The 23,650-nt window shown below is 38.6% G+C and overlaps 1 protein-coding gene across 10 annotated transcripts in view; it reads right to left on the reverse strand.

Annotated features, from left to right (window-relative positions):
• The window catches only part of ZNF521 (zinc finger protein 521), a 235,960-nt gene that overhangs the window by 98,097 nt on the left and 114,213 nt on the right, over positions 1 to 23,650 (reverse strand). For all 10 annotated transcript variants that reach the window (XM_065628661.1, XM_065628659.1, XM_065628655.1 and 7 more), the window contains one exon: positions 20,970 to 21,054. In XM_065628661.1, coding sequence (XP_065484733.1) covers positions 20,970 to 21,054 — 85 coding nt within the window. The remainder of the gene's footprint in view (positions 1 to 20,969; positions 21,055 to 23,650) is intronic.

A 23,650-nucleotide genomic window follows, 5' to 3' on the forward strand; every position in this document is an offset into this window, starting at 1 on the left:
TAGCTCTCCTTCGAACATCATGCTACAATATCTAATCTGCTCAGTTTTGAGTTTACACATATAATAAATCTCTGAGCTTTTGGATTTGTATAAAACAAACCACACAGACAAACACAGTACTTACTTATTTTTTTAATATAAGGAGCCTATTGTTTAAAAAAAATCAGATAGCTTTAAGATTTTAAATATCAAAAAAAAAAAAGACCCATGCATAGAATAGAATCCAGATGAATTTAAAAATTATGCAAGTATTTTCTGGGTCTGGCTGAAGAGCAGATGCTGCCTTCATCATCAGTCCCTATTTTTCACAGTATTTTAACATGAATTTTGACACATAGATAAAAAAATGGGGAAAAAAGTGCAAAATAAAGATAGAGCGAATGTTTGCTAACATTTTTTAAAACAAATGCTGGACCTAATATTGATTTGACTTGCTTTGGCATAAGCATTTGCTCCCACTTCATCAAAATCACCTGCTTGGTAGCTCACTGTATTGCTGTAAGTGAGATAAGAATCAATCCTACCACTTTCTCTTTTGATTAAAAGGAGGAACTGTTAAAATTGGATAATGGTTTCATTTGTCATGCCCTCAGCAAATGCAGATTGTTTGGTCTTTTCAGTAACATTATGATGTTGCACAAAGATGACCCTTTTTTGTGATTTAAGATGTAGCTAGAGCAATCCAAGTACAGCCAAATCGATGGAGGCAATCTTGCTCTATTTCCAGTTTTCCAACATTTCTTTATTACGTGTAATAGAACATTTTAGCATAATAACTCAGAGGTCTTGAGATACAGAAGATGGAAAAAAAATGTTGAAAAGCAATTCTTCACATTTGGATTTCACCACATCAAGTGAAAATGGTGAACTTAAACACGAAAATACAATTTGCTCCTTCTAAAGTCTACATCCTTATCTCTTGCAAAGAGCACACATTCATTTCCAGCCCCTCAAGGTAAAGACTAAGGCATCTATCACAAGAACAGTGAGTGTCTGAAGGATTTGGAAGCAATCTTTTCATAACATTTCTTCGGAAGGGAAGCAGGGTTACTGAGAATTCATAGAGATTATTAAGTTTACATCCACACAGCAGATATGGTACCATATTATTTCCCATCAACGGTGTTCTCACCTGCTGAGAATCTCTCTTTGGTTCAAGGCAGCCATTCATTATGAGGCATTAGCACTCTACTGCACAAACCAAAGTTATGCCCCATCGCTGAACTGGGCAAGCCCCCAGCCCACGAGGACCGCGTTTGCCTATCTTTCGAGCCCTTCATTTTTGTGATTTAATAGGCAAGCAATTTCTTACTTCAGCAGATTTGTTCTGTATTACCAAGTCAGGTATTTCTGGACAAACATGTGGGTGTTTAAAAGCCTCCCAGGGCTCCCCAGAGCTCTGCCGTACCAGTGGAGTTTGCCCCGACGGCAGAGACTCCTCACGACAAGAAAAGCTGATCAGCTGCGAGCTTTCCTACTGATGAATCCAACTCTTTCCCAGGTCTAAACTAAGCCTGTGGGTTTTGTCTTTTTCTTCTTAGCCTTCTTTGAGGCCTGCAGAAAGTTATGAAATAGATTTTTCCAGTCCTCCCAGGAGCAAGGCCAGGTTCACATCTTGACCTCAGAAACAAAGCAGTCCATGAAAGCCAGTCTTCCCTGCCTAGCATAAAGCAAACTACAACATGCAACATAAGGCAATATTAAGACTGAGAAATGATAAGGAATGTATCAATATTGGGGAGGAGAAATAATAAAACCTGGCCATATTAAAAATTCCAGAAAAAACAACAGCACCGAACAACACAATTTTGGTTCTGCTACAGTCTTCATTACTAAAGTGGAAGCATGATATTCATCTGCAAAGACTGCTTAGTTGGGAGGAAGATTTCAATTACAAGCCAACAAAAAATAAATTCTTTGTTATAGGGCATTATTTATTTTTAGAACTTTCAGTCATCTTATTCTGTAATCACTTGAGCATATATTCAGGTACTGTAATGTACAGCCACATATAGATTCTTACAAGACATACTAATGAAAATACGAAATAACCCTTACAGGACTGAATCTCCTCTCAACAACATTAACGTAAATCAGCTCAGTCAACTGGGGGACATTGATGGGAAACTTAAGTGAGGAAAGAATTGGGCTCTGATGCTTTGAACAAGCTGCCCAAGTATATTTTAGAAATGTGAAGGTTGTTAAACTGGGGGTTCAAGAGCCCAGAAGACAACAGAGGTGTAAAAATGATAAACTCTATTTTTCATAGTGAAATAGATTAAGGAAATAAAATATGGTCCCAGAATACATAACTACTGAAGTGGAAGTTGCTACCAAAAGCACCAACAATTCAACACAAGTTAGAAACCAGATTCTTATCAAAGACCACAGGACTGGAATGGCTGGTTCCCATTAGCATGAGTGACATGGTGTTTGTATTCCATGTATGCTGGTGGAATATGGACCCTGAAATCTCCATGACCTTGATGTGCAATATTTATATCTACACCTTTAGCCTCTTGTACATAATGAGATGTAATCTTTTAGCTTTATGCACTTCACCAGGCATTCAATTAGAAAAAGCAAATTTTGGGGGGGAAAGAATGCTAAGCAATTTAGACAGAAGGTAGTGAATCAAAAATTGCAAAACTTCAGCTTTCAAAAATAGCCTAAGTGACCTCTTACAATACTCTGACCACTCCATCACAAGCAGGAGGCAACCCCTGTGAAGAGCGAATTCTGGCAAAGTTCTCTCTTCACAGATGATGCACAGCTTAAGCTATAATGAGTTTTTGGGTTACAAATGCTGAACGCATTAATATTCCTTGATGATAATTATCACAGTATAAGCACCTTTCCCAATGTGAGTAGCATAAAGCAACTGAAGCAGCATTTTTACTACATTTGAAACAAGCTGGAAAATGGGATTTTCTACTCTCGTAACCTGAGGTCAACATACATCAAGCTATGCATATTAAATACGTCTATTCTATATAACTATATAGACTTTTCTATATACACACACATGCATGCAATTAACACCCTAATTTTTTGAATACTTAAACAAATACGCCATACATATGAACATGATTTCCCAAGCAAAATAAATCCAACATTTTAAATAGAACTCAATTAAATTGTAAACAGGCTACACTGCTATTTCTTTGAAAGTGAGCTATTTTTCTACAATATTTTAAAAAAGCAGGTATTAGCTGCTAGTGAAATGGGAGATTTACATATATATTCACCCAAAATGAAAATAAAATTTGCAGAAAACCACTGCCTTCCACCCTTGGGGGTTAGACCACTACGTGCAACACTAAGCGTGCCTTACGCCCACTACAGATAGCCTTTCTCTTTTTAAGAACATCTGAAAATACAGTTCTTCAGGGGGACCAAATTCTTGCACACGGCTCACAGACTAAGTAATGAGTAGGAGGACTGGGGACATCCCCAGGAATCAGAGAAGCAGGAGCCTCCAGCCGGGCAGCCGAGCACCTGCAAAGCTGCTCCATACCTGCCACTCTCCCCCTGCACGGGGCAGGACCGTGCTCCTCCAGGCAGCAACGGCGGCAGTGAACCTGCTGATTTAACACCCACACAGGCTCACCCAACCTCGGCACCCTACTCTTAAACATGAACGGGAGGGGGAAAAGGGTGCCAACCAGGCACAGCACCTAAAATCTGCGCGCCGTCCCAAGAAACAGGAGAATGCCCATTGCATCACACACCGAACCCAAGTTCCTTCCGAAGACAACATGAGATACACCTCTTTAAACAGTATAAATGGGCTTGGCTGTATTTTAAGTGCAAGACGTTTAATTAATATACAAGTACTTACTGAGGATTAATTAGCATACAACAAGGATCTGAAACATGAAGACGTTTGTCAAAGAAGACAGGGTTTCTCATGATTTATTATTGTTTGATTAACAACATCATGCAGCAACTATGTTATTAAATCTCTGTTTTGCATACTACAGAACCTAAAAGCGTTACCTAGTGATGTACTGTCTTAGTCTCAGAAGAAGGTAACAACTTGATCTTTGCTTTTCTCTCACCCCCAACTCAGAAAACGTTCATTGTTACAAATGATGCACTGGTAAGGAGCCTTTAAAATATCACACTGTGAGTTGCAGGGTTTTTACTAAATGCTATAATACTGTTTTAATATTCTGTACAAATAAACTCACTGCAGCTTTCTTCTGACAAAATGGGAGTCAGTTTGAACCCTTAATCCGAAAAATGGGAATCAATTCTGGTGTTCTGTGGGTGTGAAATTTGCTGAATGTATTTATGCCATGTTGTCCTGCATCTCCTTTAGGAAATATGCTATGTTACAACCATTTCAAGAACTAAAGCATAATTTTTACTTATGTGCTGCAAAATGTCTCAAAATCCCATTTAAATATATGGCAAGGTTTTGAGGGAACCTTTGCTAAATATTTAACAGTACTATTGGCTTATTAAATACTGTAATGTGAAAGCTATGAAAGGATGATATAAAGCACATGACCTTTTTTTTTCACTTAATGTTGGCACTCACTTTGAACACTGTACAAGCCCATTCATCAGAAGAACTGATGCATTCTAAGAAGTATTCCTTCTTACCAGATAAATGTAGCAATGGCATCTTGCTATTATAAAAATGATTAAATCCCTCCTCGGTTAATTGTGTAAGATCTGTTCCTCTGCAGTTAGAAACCCCTCCCCATCCTCCCTGCTAAAATACCTGAAAAGATCACGTCTGAAAATTAGAAGTGATGTAGTGAAATTGGGCTGGCACAGATATATTGATTACATGAAAGGCAAACCTAGGGGAAAAGAGTCAGGTACAGAACATGCAGATTTGGTTTATCGTACATAGAAACTGCATGCCTGACCATTTTACAGGTAGAAGATCAAATGTTTCTTTGCGCATCACAATGCATTTGACAACTAGGTAATATGGTGAGAAACACATTAAAAATATAGACATAAGACTGAAAATATTCTATAAAAATAAACATGTCCATGAAAATAAAATCAAAGTAACTTGACTCATGACAAAAGATGTGTGTCAGTAGGAATCACTGGAAACAAATTTAAATCCACAATTAAATATATTAATATAAACTAACAAAAAAATCTCTTGGCATGGAATTGCCTGCAGAGTGTGTATTTATACTGCAAACACTGTAACAATGATTATCTGTCCTTCCAGCTCTCAGTGGAGACTCCTGCTTTGGAAAATGTCTTGTGGTGACTTACTAAATTCAGGCTATTTCAATTAGTATTACTGCACATTAAAAATTAATTGTATTAAAGAGTGGATTAAGGTTTAAATTTCAATTCTACAGTGTGTGTGCTAGAAATGACAGCTAAAAATCAATGCTCTCTGGCCCATAATCGGAAGTTTGTACGACCGAATAGTGTGGAACTGGCGTCAGTTTTAAAAGAATTGATAGTTCAATTCAAGGTGTGTCAGCTCTAATTCCTGATTTAAATGGGAGTGCTACACAGCCACAGTATTAAGCTAAAGAAGAAACGGGGAAAAAAAGCTTCCTTGCAATGAAAAAAATGTGTCATCTTCATAAGGATGGAAAAAATCCAAATTACAGCTTGAAATTCATGTTTGGTATCACTGAGGGAAAAAAAGATGTTTTAATGGGATGATGACTTCATTATGGAAGACAGATTTTTTTTTTCTGCATTTAGAACACACTGTTAAAATACCACCCGGTATTGCAATTTAGGCCCCAATCTTACAAACACTTGAGAACATATATAGCCTTATTCCTGTATAAAAGGAAGCCTGTGGCTTCTATTCATGTGAATAAAATCATCTACATACTTCCGTGTTTTCAGGATCAGACCTCTCCATTACAGTTCCTAGTGTACAGTGGTGCCACGCCAGCCCATTTGAAACTTCTACTGTGTGCAAGAGACACAGATGTGGGTACAGAAGTGAGCCTGAGGACCCTGTGATTCTCCCGCTTTGGGACACTTCTCTTTGTGCAAACAGTCCCAGCAAGGACAGCACCAAAGAATGTGGCTTCTGGCACTGCAAGATGACATACGCAAGAGCCTCGACACTGTGTAAGTCACACAACGGAGCTGGAGCTTCAACTCCCACCCCTTAGCAGAGCACCAGAGGGGTTACCGAGTCCCCGAGCTGCAGTGGGAGGGGTGGCAGGAACGTTGCTGCCAAAAATATCAACAGCGTAAGTCATCAAGCATCAGGCTTGATGTTGTAGAACAAGTTGTAGAACACAGGACAATTTCTTGGCCTCCACGTATACAAAATCACTGCTTATTTTCCACTTTATCATCTGACAAATCAGGTAAAAACTTCATGACTGAAGGCTGCTTCTTGTACAACTAAGGCAGAAATCTGTACTCTTACCTTGCTTGTATTTAGACAATGTCTAAATTGTAAGTTGGAAAGATTTTTGAAAAGAAAATGTCTTTATTAAAATATTTACATCTTTACAACAATAATAATTTCTATTACTTGAGTGAAAATGAATTTTGCAGAAGGTTCCTTGAGCTCATGGCACTCAATGATAAACAGACACCACCGCTATAATTCTTCCTTTGAATGCGAACACAGAGCCAAAAGGAAAGGAAACAGCTCAAGCAAAATCATTTTTGCACTCTTCTGTATTGTAAAATGTATGGGGAATAGCAAGAAGGGAAAAAGCATGTTCCACCTGTTATAAATCTAGTATTGTTCCTGTCAGAAAATGGTTAGCAAGAAATGCCTGTCACTTCTATCAGCAACGAACTCATTTTTTTAAGAGCAAATGATAAAGAACATCGCAAGTCTAGTGAATGGACCAAGCTGGCATCACTAAAGTATTGCAAAGCCACCCAGGACACCAGAGCCTGGAATTGAACAATCATTGGTGTGTACCTCAGAGACAAGTTGATGTCCAAAACGTTTTTAGAGATCCCCTGTGCTGCGTGGATGTCCAACAGCAAGTTTGGCATCAAGAGAGTAAAGAAGATGGGTTGTAATAACAACAATAAAAAAATAATCTGGTGCAAATGGACCCCAAGGTGTAGTAGTCATCCCCATGCAACAATCACCCTTCACTGCAATTTACTGATGTTGCTTCATTACAATACAGTATACAAAGGGGGCAATATTAAGGCATACTATTTAAAGCTACAAGATCTGTGGTGCCAGCTATAGCTGGTACTGAATCAGGACTGTAGATGAAAAAGAAGGTAATTTCAGCAGAGAATAACGAAAAACGAAAACTCTCCTGAAGGTGCACAAGTGTGTCATTTTTACAAGACTTAGGCCAACGCCACAATAAGCAACTGAAGCTAAAGACTGCCAACACATTTTATAGTGTGAAGCCACAAATCTGTTACAAAAGCACAGCAATAATTGGTTGCAAATTAATGATAGCCAAGGAAGACAAAGAAATGCAACTGGTTTAGGCAAGGGAGAAATGTTTTCATATGATAGCAGAATATATAGAAATCGAGAAAGAGCTTCGTGCAGGGTACAGGACCTGCAGAATAGATGGACCTTGAAGCAACTTTCAGAATTGCAGTGACAAAGGACAAATTCTGAAGAGGAATAAGCCAATGTCATTGACACAAGGAAGCCACCACCATTTCTGTCAGCTCTCTTTCTGTTAACTGGTTCTGACTGGGGAAGAAATGAAGGACAATTTTTGTTGTGTGGAGAAGGTGATGTCAAGAATAGAAATCAACTGGACTGCATTTGTGAGAAGCGATGATACGGTAAAAAAGGACGAACAATTTTTTTAAAAACTGGCCTCTGAAATAGTTAGGAAACATGAACCAAATTTGGGAGCTCTAAGGCAAGCAGCAGAATTCCCCATCAGCCAAAAGATAATAAAAAATACAAATATTTCAATAGCTTGTTATTTACAGTATTACAATAATTTTCCTTCTTAGTTTACATTAACTAATTTGTCTTCAACATTCTCTGTGGGTAAGTACTGCCTCCATCTCACATTTCAACGACTTGGTCTAGGCTAGTGACAAAGTCATTGAGAATGCTGGAACCACCACAAACTTTCACTCATTAACGCTTCTATTTTGACATTCTGAACCAAAAATTGCCTTTGTAGCCTGTCAAGCAAAGACTTGGAAAAAAGGAGTTCCCCCTCCAAACAAGAAAGGACAACACTATACAGCAAAAGGAGAGCGGGAGAGACTGTGTCACACCATGAAAAAGTTACTTGTGTTTTGTGGGAGATAATGGTGTAGGAGAATTCAGAGTCAAAGAGCCTTCCACATCTGCTTTTTAAAGAGATGGATGACAAGGACACATTTAAGAAAAAAGGGCAGCTAGAGTGTGTCGAGAGTGCTTCTCCTGTCAGAGAAGAGAACTTCTTCTACAGAAGCTTTAGGTTGAAGCAGACAAACAAAATCACCAGCTCACAAAAAGGCTGGCCTGGAGGACCCATTGCAAGGATTGAAAGAGATGCACATGCAGCACAAAAGCAGCAGTTGATGTAAAATACGATAACCTAGGTGACATATCATAGAAATTAGAGTCCTATTTTCTGTCACCTAATTTGTTCCCATGCACCACCATGAAGGATTTTTCCTGGCGGTACAATTCTGGTCTGTACTGCCAGGCACACTCCATCAATGGTGCAACTGCAGCAGCAGGTAAAAGTAGAGTTCAAATATTAAGAAGTATCCCTAAGATTAAGCTTTCTAGGCTAGCTCTCTGCCCAAGTGTATTTATTTAATTTTTCACTAATTTTATTTTCATTTTGTTTTCATTTTAGTCTTCATTTTCTTTAAGCTCGGCAATATTTTAATAAAAAAAGGTTAAAAATACCATCCCTTTTAATTCTGACTTGAAGAATAACAGCACACAAGGAACAACGTGGGTTAAAAGTTCAAATTTGGCAGGGAAATGTCACTCAGCTGAAGAGAAGAGTATTTAACTGTTCTGGTGAAAATTGGTTTTGATTTGATCATGTTATGACAGTTTGCGAATCACACTTTGCACTAAGTGATATTTGGGTTAGGCTTTTTAACCAAACTTCGAAGCAAATGGAAGGCTGCTTTGCCTCTGAATGACTAATTGAATGAGGCAGTAAACATCAACATCTCCCAAGTTGTTCAATGAATTACCCAGTGCTCAGCAGGAGTCTCATCTGGGGGGCTCAGGGGGGAATTTTTTTTGCACAGTTATCTAACGTCTTGGCACTCGCGTAGGTGTGCAATGAAAAGCAATGAAGCCAGAAGCACAGTGGGTTCATTGTGAAGGTCGCCTGCGAGAGGGTTGGGAAAAAGGGTACCTAGCCAAACGGCGAGATATTAAGAATATACCACTGAGGTCCCGAACTACAACATGCTAATAAAGCGCTGTGTGAGAGAAAATTCAAATGGTAAGGCTAGGCACTGGAAAAAGAAAACCAAAACAGGACGTTACAGGCATATCCTTAACTCTGGCCAGTGTACATGTGTTTTATGATTGCTTTTGATTATACAAATATACTATCCCTTTTATCACGCAGTCTAACCCAAACACGAGACCTGTACCTTTCAGTACAAACACAGTGAATGAGGCAGTGTTTTGAAGTAAGCTTTGTCAAACACACTATGAATAGCATATTCTGTAAAGTCTCTTGGATAAGTACCACACGTATCAGATTATATTCATGTAATAAAAATAATGTGTTATGTGGCTTTGCACCTTTGAGCAGGTCTCCTTCACTCTGCCCACTGCTTCATTTCCTCTGGGGCTTCTCCTAATGCCCTGAATTGCACAACGTATTCAAACACCAGCTTAGTTAAGAAAAATAAATCTGCCAAAAGGAATGTTTCTTCTTCCCTTCTCCCTATACATTGAGTTTACCTCTATAATTAAGTTAGTCTTAAGGCCACATGACAGAATTACTCAGTTCTGCCCCACTGATATGTTGGTCCCATGGTTTTACTAGCATGTTTCATTAAGAGGGCGTATAATTTTTCAAAGGCAGGAATCCTGAGATTGAACTTTAGGGGCTTGACATTTTTGCGCATGGAAAATTTTAGTTTGGTAATATTTACATTTCACCTTTATCAATTAGATTTATTTTTATTTCACAGACATTTGTATCTGGTTTGCCGGTCACTAAAGCAGCTGTCTCACAAGCTGGAGGACATGATAAATAGGCCATTCAGCCTATATACACATGCATGCATACACCCATGTATATAAGAAAAGGGTGCATTCAATCACAAAACAGCTTGTATTTTAAGTAGGTATCACCATTTCACTTTACTATTGGTTTTCCACTGTCTCCACTTAAAGAGAGTAACTCTACATGTGAAAAAGGGTGTGCAGGAGTATTTTCTGACCATACACACTCTATGAGGCATGCAAAAAAAAAAAAGGGATTTTTACCTAAATTTAATTCTAAGCTCCCATAAAGGCTCAATTGAAAGTACTGCTTGCTGAAAGCGTGGCGGTAGCTCGACCACTATGCTGAGGAGACAGAAGGAGTTACTTTCCTCAGTAGGGATCATTGAGTGTGTCACTGGTTAATTCCTGTTCTATGCTCCTCATTAGCATTACTCTCAAGTTTCTGGTTATCATATCCGAAATATTAAGACATAATAAGTACGAAGGTGCAGATAATTGGATATTAACCAGAACATACTTGACTGGGCAGGAGGTAGGGCCTTGCTTAAACTAATCCTGAAATGTATTAATCACCAATTAATGAATGGGTTTCAAATTCATTTTCTATTATAGAACACCTCTGAGTATCTAAGCTTTTTCTAATAAAATGAGTTGGAATAACAGGATAGGAATAAGAAACACACCAATTTGAGGCTGGTTTGAATTAATTCCCTATAGCTTGTTGTTAAGTTCATTGAAAACAATAATCCTGGTATGAGTGACTTTCTTTATAAGGTTGAGAAAATAACCATATATTATAGCACTTATAGGCTCTATTTGCAGGTGCAAATGGTCACAGAGAGGCTAAATTCAGAACAGAGCTAGTTCACTGGAGAACTGCTATAACACTATATTTCTTAGGACCAAATATAGCTGTATAAGATAAGCAGCGTAAGACCTCCATGAACTCCAGATGGATATTGCCAGTTAATGATTTTCAGTGTGAAGACAGGTACACCTGTCAACTTCTCTAAAAAGAAAAAAAAATTCAAACACCTTCTCTCTCCACCCCGGCCCAAAATGTGCTCTACACTGGTCCACTCTGGTGATCCAGGGTCTTGGAGGCTGGAAGAAGAATGGCGAAAGGGCAAATACTCAGAGATTATGAAATCCAGTTAAAAAGTCTGGTGGGGTAGAGGGGAGAGTGAGGGAGGGCGGTGTTAAGCTCAGAAGCCCCAGCTTCAGACAACTTTGCTGATTTTGCATTACACATGTACCCTTAACCAGCATCACTAACTAACTTGACACGGTTGCACTTTTCTCAGCTAAGACAGTAACCAGTTGCACACAGTTAATCTCTAAATATAGTTTTTGTTAGCTAGGCATATTTAAAATCCAAAAAGAAATGCAAAAAGCAGAAACAAAGTATCAAGTTGTTTTTTGGTTTGTGTGGGGTTTTTTGGTTTTGTTTTGTTTTTAAAATATAATATTCTTACACGTCCAGGGTAATTTTTAAATTGATCCTTCAGCATTTTTATCATTTGAAGTAGGTGCCCACTACCACACCAGAAAACACCACCAGAGATCCTTACCGTTACTAATGAAGAAAATTATGACAGACATGGTTGAAGTACTATTATTCCCCTTCCTCTCTTCTTGCTGCTCTCAGTGTTATTTACATTGATGTGAATTGCAAGTAAACCAATATTATCCATCTCTCTGTTTTTTCCTTAATTTGTTGACTTTAATTTTAGTAAGCCTTAAATAAGCGCTTACTGAAGATGAAGTAAGATATGCAAGCAAGTAGTCCTTTTATCAACAATTTTGCCACAGAAATACACAAACATTTCAATGGCTCTTCATTAGCAAACAAATCAACAAGTGATATTTTAATGCATGACTTTATTCCATCTCTGTGGGGACCGCAGTTGAGAGTGTGATGTACAGTACAGAGAAAGGAATCATCAGCCACAATGTCCCAGGGCTCTATCCATTGAGGACTTCTCAGCCTCTGCTTAAAGAGTGCATTTAATTGACTGATAGACAGTAGCTTCTTTGTTCACAGAAGACAGCGAAGTAATGGCAGCTTGAAAATCGTACCATCTACAGGATCTCCTGAGACTAGTAACAGGGGGATATGTGTCAGGAATAAATAAATAATCTAATTATTAAGCCACTTCCTGTCAAGTTAACTCCAATTTGTTGGCTTTTGAAGGCAACAAAACGAGGCATTTTTCCTCATTATGCTTCTCTTTTTATACCACTGGTAATCACAGGCGGATTAAAGGGTGCCTGATTGGTTTTTTTGTCAAGGAACTGAGAAGCAGCCAACAGTACAGAAAAACAGAGTTGGGGTTAGAAGAAATTTCATGCTTGTCTCCTTTCCAGCTCCCTAACAGCCCACACTGCTGCCCCATACAGTGCTGCCAGCTGTACAGCAAATGTGTACCCCTCCAACAGCGGCCTACCAGGCCACGGGCTCCATCCTGAGAGCCGCCAGATACCTTGCAATCTTGGCAGGTAGCTACTGCTGTCATAGGCATAATTCTAAAGGTGACCTACGAAACTCCGTCAGCTCACCGAATGCAACAATATGAGCAGCCGAAGCTCGACACCCACTCTCCATATTGGCTTCCTTTTGTTTCGCCTCCTGCGCTGGCATCGAGGGGAGAAACCTCGGGACTTACACCCTCGAAGAGTCGGAGGATTCTCAGCTCAGAACGGGGACGATTTAGAATAGCAATGCTGCTGTGCTGACAGCTAAACATGGCCCGGAGGAATGTGCTACGGCTACTGACAAAGCCTGCAATACAAATGGTCAGCAGCAAAGAACAAAAGGGAAGGCTGACACCCTGCCATTAATTCAGCCCCTGGTGCCTGAGTATTAACGTGTGCGGTATATCACAGCAGCGGCTCGGAGGAGAATCTTACAGCAGGCGGAGGGAAAGGAACAACTTTTGTACTGTCTGGTGTTACGTTTCGAGATCGTCCCCTCCACCGAGTGCTGCTCACACCACGGGCACTTCTGCAGGAAAAATCTAAAGCTTACATGTGCTTTGCTTTTTTCTCTACAAAATGAAGTCCAGTCTGTACTGCGGATGTTTTCCCAATGCTTCTATTAGTAGTATTATCATTGCTATTATTGCTAATAATAATAATAGTGTTTAATAATAAGACATTTTCATTCAATTTTAGTAGGATTTTTTGAGTCTGAGGTGACCCCCTCAAAAAAAAAAAAAAAAAAAGAGATTAATTGATGTTTGCACACTATGCCCTGAGTTAACCACTTGTGATTTTAAAAGCCCGGACGGTCTTTCGTAAAAGCTGTCTCAAAAAGCAAGCAACCGTTCCTACCTCCAGCCCCCGAAATGAAGCGTCAGCTCCAGGCAGAGCTGCTCGGTGTGGGGGAGCCCACAGCCAGGCTGGGGGGGTGGCGGGGCGCCTGCAGCCCCAAATAGGTGACGCACATCACCTGCAGCCCCATGAACAGTACCGCTCTGGTGTGCTTACAGCTGCCTTTGCCATTCCCGAATACGTCTTGAATTTTTTGTTAAATTGCGCAGATAATTAAAGCCTCTTCATATTTACAGTCTGCTTCATTGGTACCATGAATTCTGTTTTCAGTTACTGTCTGCAAATTCCCTCTCTGCACAATTTCCTACTAAGCAATAACACTTCATTTTACATAAGTTTTATCTGATGTCCCCATACAGAGCTGCCAGCTGTACAGCAAATGTGCCGCTCTCAAACTGAGGCCTACTAGGCCACGGGCTCCATCCTGAGATCTGTGAGGCACCTTGCTGTCATTGGCAAGTGTTCCCTGCCATCGCTGCTACCATTGCTCCACACCACACACAACTTAAAATCATCTGATTATTAGAATTTGTGGTCCACACTCCATTTTATCCTTTATTTAATCTATCCCCAGATCACACATTTGTTTAAATGTTTTGGCTGGTTTACAAATCATGCAGCCATCTGCACAGTAGGTGTGACACCATTTTTTAGACAAAAGTTACATTACAAAACAACAAAGATAAAGTCATTTGAAATGCTTTGGTGTTTGTTATTCTGCCTGGTTTGCTTGGACCAACTCTAAGAAATAAATAGAATTATCTGTGTAAATCGATGAACATCTATGAAAAACAACACCCAGCAGAACACAGAGCTTGCTCCATTACCTACGTTAATATCATGACAGCTGAGGAGAGATGACCTGGCCCACTTCTCATCTCTCCTGTACAGATGGCTATTAAAGAGAAAGTATCCCTTTTGTATGGTCCATGCAGAAACCCTTTATGGGCTTTTCAAATAAGCCAGCATTGCCCACAGGAGAGTAGCTTCCTGTTAGTATTAAACAGCCCAGATTTTGTCTATTTTGTAACCCAGCTCCTCACAAAATAAACCTTCTCAGATTTAACACCAAATGCTGGTTTTTTTCTGGGTATTTCAGTTACATCTCCTCATTTTGCAGACAAGGTGGTCAAGTTTCCTCCAACTTTCAGACAACTTCTTACCAGCTCTGCTTGTAAATAGGAGATTCCCAGGCATCCAAATGATTTCATGATGCTAAGAGGGTATTATCCATCTCTTCACTATAAATCGACAATTTCCATTTCTAACTACTGAGGAATCAGTGCAAGATGACTGACAAAAGCAAGTCTCCACCTCCTTCCTCCTCTAGCGTGCAGGTGCATGTCTTTGGATAATTTTTCTCCTAAACCTTGAGTGAGAGAGACTTCTTAACATCAGTTTTACTGGACGGCAATTCAACTAACATTCTGAAGACATTTTACTTGAGGTCAACATGGTGCAACAAGTATTAGTTGCCCAGCACAGCTTTCTGTGTACATGAAAGGAAAATGACGTTTTTTAATGACCCCAGGCATTAGACAAATAACAGAACCTGTGAATGCCACATGCTATTACAACTAGACTAAAATTTTCCTGGGCTCTGGAAAGCCGACTGAGGTATTTTCTTTGTCTTCACATCAGTGATGTTGTCCACATGTACACTCCACATATTTGAGGTAAATAAGATGATTTATTTTTATAGGTTTATTATGCATGCAGTTAATACATGCATAATGCAAACATGCATATCCACACAACACACAAGCGTATATACTCATTATCTACTTATATCACTGTCACTGAAAAAATAAAAAATCATGAGTTGCACTAAGATATGTCTTTACGTCCTCTAATGGTTACATATTACTTGTTATTGTAAAACACAGCTGTAAAATTTCTTTGCAGATAAATTAAAATGTTAGATTCCAATTTCTATATACTCTTCTTTTTAAACTACAATTGTTCCAGCACAGATTTTTTTACTTGGGGTTTAATGATGTATTTGCTGCTGTAAACTAGAATTCTTCTTGTCAACTGCAGGGTTGCTTCATCCTGTTTTCCCATTTGCTTCCTAACTTGGGTGAGTGGCATCTTTTTTTTCCTTCCCTTCGTTTCCTCCTCCTGCTCACAGCTGTTGCCTCGCTCAATGCTACACAACATCCTCCCCTCAAAAATAAGCTCCCCCCCTCACCACAACAGACTTCACAAAACTTGTTTTATACATGATACTGAAAAGGTTAAAGGAAGAAAAGTCTCTTTACTTATCGGAAATGACCTACATACAAATTGTCAAAAGTAGGGTTGCAAAAAGGTACTGAGTCCTGACCGTGACACTCTTCCCCTTTGCTCCCTGACTCTTCAGAGGGGTAGTGGCTCTTGCTATGACACTGGGGCTTGCTTTCTCCATCACCAAAAGTAGCAGCAAACTACAGAGATTGTGGCTGTTTCCCCCTTTTTATCATTCTCTTTGTCATCCTGATCAGTCCTCAATGGTAAATGTGCTGCTCTGTTGTGCACAGCCAGCGGCTTGCAATTTGCTCACTATGTTTCATGAGACAGTTGTTTGTGGCTGTTTGGAACACATTTACCTCTTTGGGGATTTATGCGCTAGTTGCAATGCCAACCTCCATAGTGATAGAGATTTCTTTCTAACTAAAATAGATAATTAGAAGCTGGTAATTATTGGTCAAGAATTATCAGAGTGAAAAAAATTAAGCTCTTCATAAATAGTTCTTGGCAATGTCATCTCTTTACATTATCTCATGCCTAACAGCACTTTACTCAGAGCGTTTACAAATTTACACTACTGCTGTTGAGCCTCATAATTTTATATGGGGTAATTCTTTTTCTGAGTTAAACATGTCTGAACTCCCCCAGTCCTGAGCCACTATGTATGTGCATGTGTGCAAAATCCTAGGCAACTGTTTAGTCTATTTACACTGAACTGCATTGGATACTACAGATGTAAAAGAATCAGTGGAAGGAAAAACGTTTAGCTCGTCTCCTTAAAATAACAGGGAAAATAATAGGAGGAGCAGTGGAGTGCATCAAACAGAACACAAATAATGGCAGACTCTCTTCCTACCCTCTCAGGTCAAATGCCAACTGTAAACTATGTGATGAAAACAAAGGGATGCCAGAAAGCCTCCCTTTCTTCCACAGACACCAACACCCAGAAATAGAATTTTCTCAAAGAAAGATGCTAAAAATGTTACGTGTTCCACATAGGCGGAAAGGTAAAAGAAAGAAGGTGGCTGAAGAATTACCGTTTATGCCAGCACTTCCTAAACCCATATGAAACACACCTGGATTTACATTTCCTCCTTTCCCACTCAAAAGCTGAGACACTGTTTTACCACCAGATTTCAATACACACATTGGCAAACAGGTTTTCATTTGGCAATCATCCTCACGATTATCCAAACAAAAGTACATGCTCACATCTAGGTCCAAAGTTATGCCTAAACAGAGGGCCTATTTAAAAAACCTCAGGGTTTGCCTTGCTTTCTGTCTGCTGGCATTCCCTAGCCTAGGCTTGAATCAGTGTGTAGTTTAAGCAAACATGAGCATTGCTTGACAAAGCACAGTGTCTAGGTATGTGCAGACAGATCTGCCAGTCAGAACTCTTGGACCTTCACTTGCTCAATGCAAGCAAGGAATTCCACTTCTTCGCCTCTTTGTCCACAACTATCCAATGGAGAAAGCTTATTGCCCTGTCCCACCACAAAGACGTTGGGAAGACTTGATTAAAGATGGAGGAACAGTTTTAAAATGGGAAGTTCTAGAAGTGATGAACACGTAGTGACTGAGGAAAGCCATCCCTCTGATTTTTTTTAATATATAACTTGTATAATAACAAATGTAAATTGTATTGTTGTCAAAGATACTTGAGGTTACATTCATTGGGTCATCTGCAGATTTTCTTTTCCATTAGGTGGCATAATCCCTCTTGTGGAATTGATTGAAACGTATAATAAAATCTGTATAAAACACTATATACTCTCCTAACAAAGAAGAGTAAGAGGCTTTTCAAATAGCCTCTAATCCCTCTTCCCTGCTAAATGTCTGGTTGAGATTATATTTGATTAGATAAAAACACACACATACACACAACCTAAAAATGCCTGCCCTCAGTGGAGCTATTTTAGCCAACAAAGTAATTCTGGTTGCCTTATTTAAAAGTCTAAGTTTCACGTTGGAGTGTTATAAAGAAATCTTTGCCTCAGTGACCTCCCATAATGCAACATCTCTCTGTGGGTGACAGCAACATGAACTCAGCTTACACCCTGGGATCATGTTCAAGGGGCACAGCAATTAGATTGGACACCATCAACTTTTCTAGGCTCCCAAACTGTAAAAAGGACAGTGAGCAGCAACCACTTTCCTCAGCTGGCTGAGCATGTACCTCTACCAGTGGTTCCCACCCATTTTCGAGTGGAGTTTGGCAGATGACTTTCCACCTTCTTGTTTGTCCCACGTCTCAGCTGCCTCTGCTTTTCTCTTTTCCCTGAGTTATGGCTATGGAATCCTTCAGATAAGAAGACATTACCTCCATCAATAACCAGAACACAATGCTAGCATTTTGCTATGAGAGGAAATACCAGTTGCTGAGGCTGTGTGGTGATGTCCGCAAAGGCATTTATTGCCCCTACATTTGATCTAGGGATTATCACACTGTTTGATGTTTAACGCCTGCCTTCCCAGATTACCTTCCTCTATCTCATATTTGAAGTCCCTCCTTTTCTTTCTTTCTCTTCCTGAAGCTTTCTCAGCTTCCCTTCCCCAAATGAGCCAAGACACTACAGCTTGTTCTGCCAATCTCCTACTGGGAAAGCAGGGCAGGGAGACATATTTTTATCAGATATATATAAAAAAAAGGGAGGGACCAATGTGTTTAAGAAACCGGTTTTTTCCTTTGGGAAATGTGCTGTGTCAACAAGTCAATATTCACTTAAGTGTTTCATCTAACATATTTTTCAATCTACATATTGATATACACGCATATGGGTATATATATGAGGTATGTATTATATATATTCACAAAAATGTGTTTGCATGCATGTTTTCTGTATTATATATAAATATTATAAGCCTACCTACAGATGCATATAAACAAAGGCCAATTTTAAATAGCTTGATGTCACCCCTTGAATCTTTCTCTCTAGACAGAACACGGTCTTGGCAAAAGGCTTGTGAACAATGATATAAATTAAAGGGGAGGAGGGAGAGTGAAATAGAAAGATAGCTAAAGAAAAATCCAATTAGTGGTGAGAAGGCTAACAGAATTGGAGATCACAAATTATTTTTCACTGTGCTTCAATTCCGAGGTCACATTCAAAACTCTCTGGAACGTTGATATTCCTTTCACTCCACCCCAACACAAAATCCCCTTGCATTTGCTTAGCGAGGCTACATCATTAGGAGCCGCGCTGTTAAGCCTGGCAGTGCAGATAAGAATCTTCCACTGAACGCAGATTACCACAAGCATGACCGGCAAATCTCCCTGCATGTTTTGCAAGCTCCTTCTTTATTTCACTGGGAAGATTTTATATTAAGAACGTTTAAATCTGTGTCACTATGGTTATGTCATGAAGCAATATCATGCATGATTAGATACAAAACAGACAAAACAATTACATATTTTTTTTAAAAGCTTCTCTTTCTCATTCAACCTCATCCAGCTTTTAGAAATAAAACATAGGCAGTTAATAGCCCAGTTTAAGAAAATCTCAGTCTTTTCAGATCTGCAGGCTAAAGCTAGCTAACTGGATTTGTCCTGCTTTACTGACTCTCTCCTTTCTCTCCTCCCATTCTGACCCTTTACTAAAACTCAGCCACAAAATAGAGGAAAAAAAAAAAAGAAAATCTGAGTTATTTCATGAAAGAAGTGGGCTCCTGTTCTGAGAATATGAGGCACTTGGGAAGTGGGTGGCGAGCAAAGACACCACTCTGCCATTCCAGCATCACCCCTTCCCACAGTGCCCGTATTCGCTAACACGTTTCTGTGTCACTATATGCTACAATTAAGAACATGTCAAGCACTGGATTCAAAGAAAATAGCAGAAATGGTGAGTTCTCTTGTTGGAATAACCTACTTTTAAATTCCACGTTACTGACCCAGATTGAATGCTGTGAAGCAGTTCAAATTATCTCCTCCCCGAAGACACAACATATCAAAACTAAGGCTTAATCCAACAGGCAAATCATTCTGCTCCTTTAAAAAACAGCTCGTCATTTGCATTTATTCATTTTTATGAAAAGTATATAAACTGTTCATGCTCTAAATGTATTAAAACTTATAAATAAAGTACTCAGAAAAATGGGCTATTAAGTTTTGGCAGGTAACTTTCTCTTACAGTGCAGCCAAATTACTAGTGCTTGTGGAAGAAATCTGCACACGTTACCTTGAAAGAAAAAAAAATGAGCATCAAACTAGATATTTTTAAGTTATAAAATGAAAAAAAGAAACAGTAAGTGCTCTTCTGTTGAATATGTAATTACTGGCTTCCAAACTATAGTTTGTTCCGCGCTTTGCATACTTTTATATTATTATAACAATAAAAACAGTGTAAGGGAAGCAGGAGTACAAAATCAATAGTATCCATTTCTGTCTTGAATGTGAAATTTGGAAAAGAGCTGAAAACAAAATGAGACAACCCTGGCAATGTTATCTTATTAGCGGGTAAATGATGTGCTTGATAAATTTAATTGGCTGATAGAACTCTTAGTGCTATTATTGAGTGGTTACCAAATTGAAAACATTATGGGTAATCCTAGGGGAATAAGCAAATAATAGGAAAATATGAATATCAAAGAAAAAGCAGCTTTTGTTTTATTCCAATTTATTCCAATTTACAGCCTTGTAAACACCAAGCCAGGCTTGGGTTCAGGAATCCTAAAAGACTTTTTAAAATGCCTGTACCTTAAAGAGCAGATTCCATCACTGAATACTACAATTCCTTATTTTTCCAAACAAATGATAGTATTTAACTGTATACATATACACTTAGGATTTTTTCCCAGACTGCTCAAACACAACAAACAATACTATTTTATGGCCATTTTAATTATTTATGTTTCCTAATGACAAAAACTCGCCAGTTTTGATTTTGGTACCAAGGTGCTTGAGAAGTACACAGTAGTGTCATTACCATAATAACTTCTGAAATTAAAACCTGTCTAAAACTCTACGGAAAGCTAACATCCAGTTCATTAACCATTCCTGTTAGTTTGTTTTCAATAATGCAAAAATGATTAGAAGTTTAATTTGCTAATCACCTGTGTTTTGACGGGCAGTGGATATATAATTCTCTGCAGAAGTCTAAACTAGCCCTTGCAGAAAATAAAATATGCTAATGCTTTATCAAGTCTAATAATATGAATAAAAAAATCAATCATGCTTAGGTTAATCATTGATGGATGCACAATTAATTTCTCCTTAACTCTGTTTAATTTTAGAGGCAATGATGATCATGAGTAAGAGAAATGGCTATCTGTCTTTGAGAAGTTTTAGTGCTTCACTTACCAATCATGTGGTTTGCAACATGAACTTGGATATCCCATTCATTGTAGAAAACCATCTGACATTTGATGCACTGGTAGGTCTTCTTCTAAAGAAACAAGGGTAGATAAATTTTACTGAAACATGCAATTGGAACCATTTCATCATAACTCGAAATACTGAGTTTAAAGTGGTCATTTAAAGCTCTCCAGCAGTGTTTTCATTAAGGCTTAATTATTAATATTAAACAATAACACTCTGCAGTTCTGTAGTACCTTTTATCTGAGTTTCCTGACAACTCTGTCGAGATGATTGTTTTTTTTCAGCCTTCTAACTCCATTGTCAGACCAGGAGTGCTAAAACACCAGCTTTACATCCACGGAAAGCAAAATGTCATGAGGATATGTGGGATGTGATCCAAACAACGCTTAAATCAACGCGAATCCTTCATTTTGTATCAACAGATTAGGCCCACTACAGAACTGGGGAGAAGCCAGAAGCAGAACACAGAAATCAGAGACCTGCTTCTCCCTCATTCTCCACTGGGCTGCAGAACCTGCTCCGTACCGCGCATTTTCAATGGTCCATCAGCTTCACCATCTTTCAAGGAGGGAAGGATCCCTGGTAGTCTGGACTAATGGCTACTGTGTCCGGGCAGTTGCTTCAGTATCTATTGGCAAAGCTGCACTAAAACTGGGAAGGCTGTCTGGAAACCAGCCAGAGAGCAACCCTTCTGGCCACATCAGCTTGTGCTTGACTCAAAAATCATTGTGTGTACAGATCAAATTTCATGATAAACCAGGAAATGCATTACTCTGCTTGCTTTCATGCACAGGAAAAGTTTTTCATTTATGTCTCGGTGTCTTTCAAAGAAGATCTGCTACTTCATTTTTCTACAAGGTATATCACTCGTCCAAGACATTTCAACATCCTAAGAACGTGTTTGTATTTTCTATTATTATTTTTCTTGACCTGAACTGGCCAGAAATTTAATATTGGAAAGCATTGCTTTAAAAGTTAAAACTAAGAGTATATTCAAAAGTAAGGTTTTGGTTTTTCATCATAAGACTTACAATCTGCAGTTATCCGGGCATTTAATGAGACAAGTCAGATTCATAAAATTATTCAACTATATAATTGTAGTATCAAGGACTTAAGTCCTAAGGTAACAGTCCTGGAGAGCTCAATTGTTGTTCTGAAGATGCAATGAAGGCAAGGTAAGCCCTGAACTGCCACATCAAGGCAGTAGCTCAAGAGACACGTATCTTTCTGTACAGCCACAGGCACCCTGCCTACCTCAGCAAAAAATAAAAGAAAACAAAACTAACATGTATTTTTTAAAGAACGTAAAGTCACAAAAAGCTGGCACAAATGTAGTAAATTGCAGATTGCATATATATTAGTTGGGGAAGAAGTAGGGTTCAACGGATAATGTGCAACAAAAATACAGCCTGTCTTGTATATATTTAACTTCTGAAGAGTGTTATGCAGCTGGTATATCACTTTAAGAAAAAAAAAAAGTTTTTTTCCCTGACTCTAAACATTTTTAAAGTCTTGCTGGATTTGCTACCAGCATCTAAATTTAGATGCCTTGTCCCAGACAGATAAAGTGCCCATTCATTAAGTACCTGTCTACTTCAAGCCTATAGGCAGGAATATTACTTTTGAAACATATATCATTTTGTCTTACCAAGTTAACTGAAAAATTAGTGACTAACCAAAGTCAGCTCTGAAATTAAGTGTTCCTGTGGGTTCCTCTTTAGAAATCTCCCATTGTTTCTCATACACAGAGGCTATTTTAATGTTCTTGATGACAATAACAAATTCGTTCCATCGCTGCTCGGTGGAAACAATCATAAGCTTTTTTTTTTTTTCTGTTTTTCATTTAAATCAACTTTAGCTTTCTGAAATGTAACCAAGTTAGATACTTATGTAGACAAATTAAATCAATGAGCACCCAGAAAACAAATCTGCTTTGACTTAGTTTAACAGTTACGATTTGTAAAGCCTGCTGTTTTAAAAGATATAACACTTCTCTTTCTGTTTTCATGACAATACTGATAACATTGGTAGAAATTCACATTCAGTCAAAGGATTTCCTGTTATATGTTGGTAAATTTAACCTTACTGCACTACATCTAGGTCTATCAAAGACCTATAAATAATGACAGTCACGATCAATGATTTATTATGCTAAGCTCTTTACAAGATGCTTTTTGATGTTGACATATAGAACAACAATATTGCATAAATAACAATCACTCTTCCCTTTTTTTAAAACATAGTTTCCCTTTAGAACTAGTTAGAAAATATTTCTTACTCCCTGATGACTGGCACTATATATTGTTTATTAGCATACCCCTAGCATTATTCCTGATATGTGACTTTGTTCAAAAACAAAGAAACATAAACTTAATGGCTGGTCTTTTCTCTTGTTAGTACAGCAACGCAGAGTGCATGTCAAGAATTGTTGGCAAAATTATGACTGATGTACATAATAACAGCACATACAAAGGTTGGGATTTTTTTGAAGCCTAATGCCAAAAAATAAAGTCATTTGACAACAACAAAAAATAATAATTTACTAGCAGTTACTAGCCTCTTCAAAAACATCTGACATATTTGCAGAATCACACACAGAGGTTTTCTTTTCATCATGAAGGGAAGAATGTTTTTGGGACTGCTGCTTGATCAAACACTAGCTC

The sequence above is a fragment of the Caloenas nicobarica genome, chromosome 2 (assembly GCF_036013445.1).
Source record: "Caloenas nicobarica isolate bCalNic1 chromosome 2, bCalNic1.hap1, whole genome shotgun sequence".
NCBI classification, from domain to species: domain Eukaryota; kingdom Metazoa; phylum Chordata; class Aves; order Columbiformes; family Columbidae; genus Caloenas; species Caloenas nicobarica.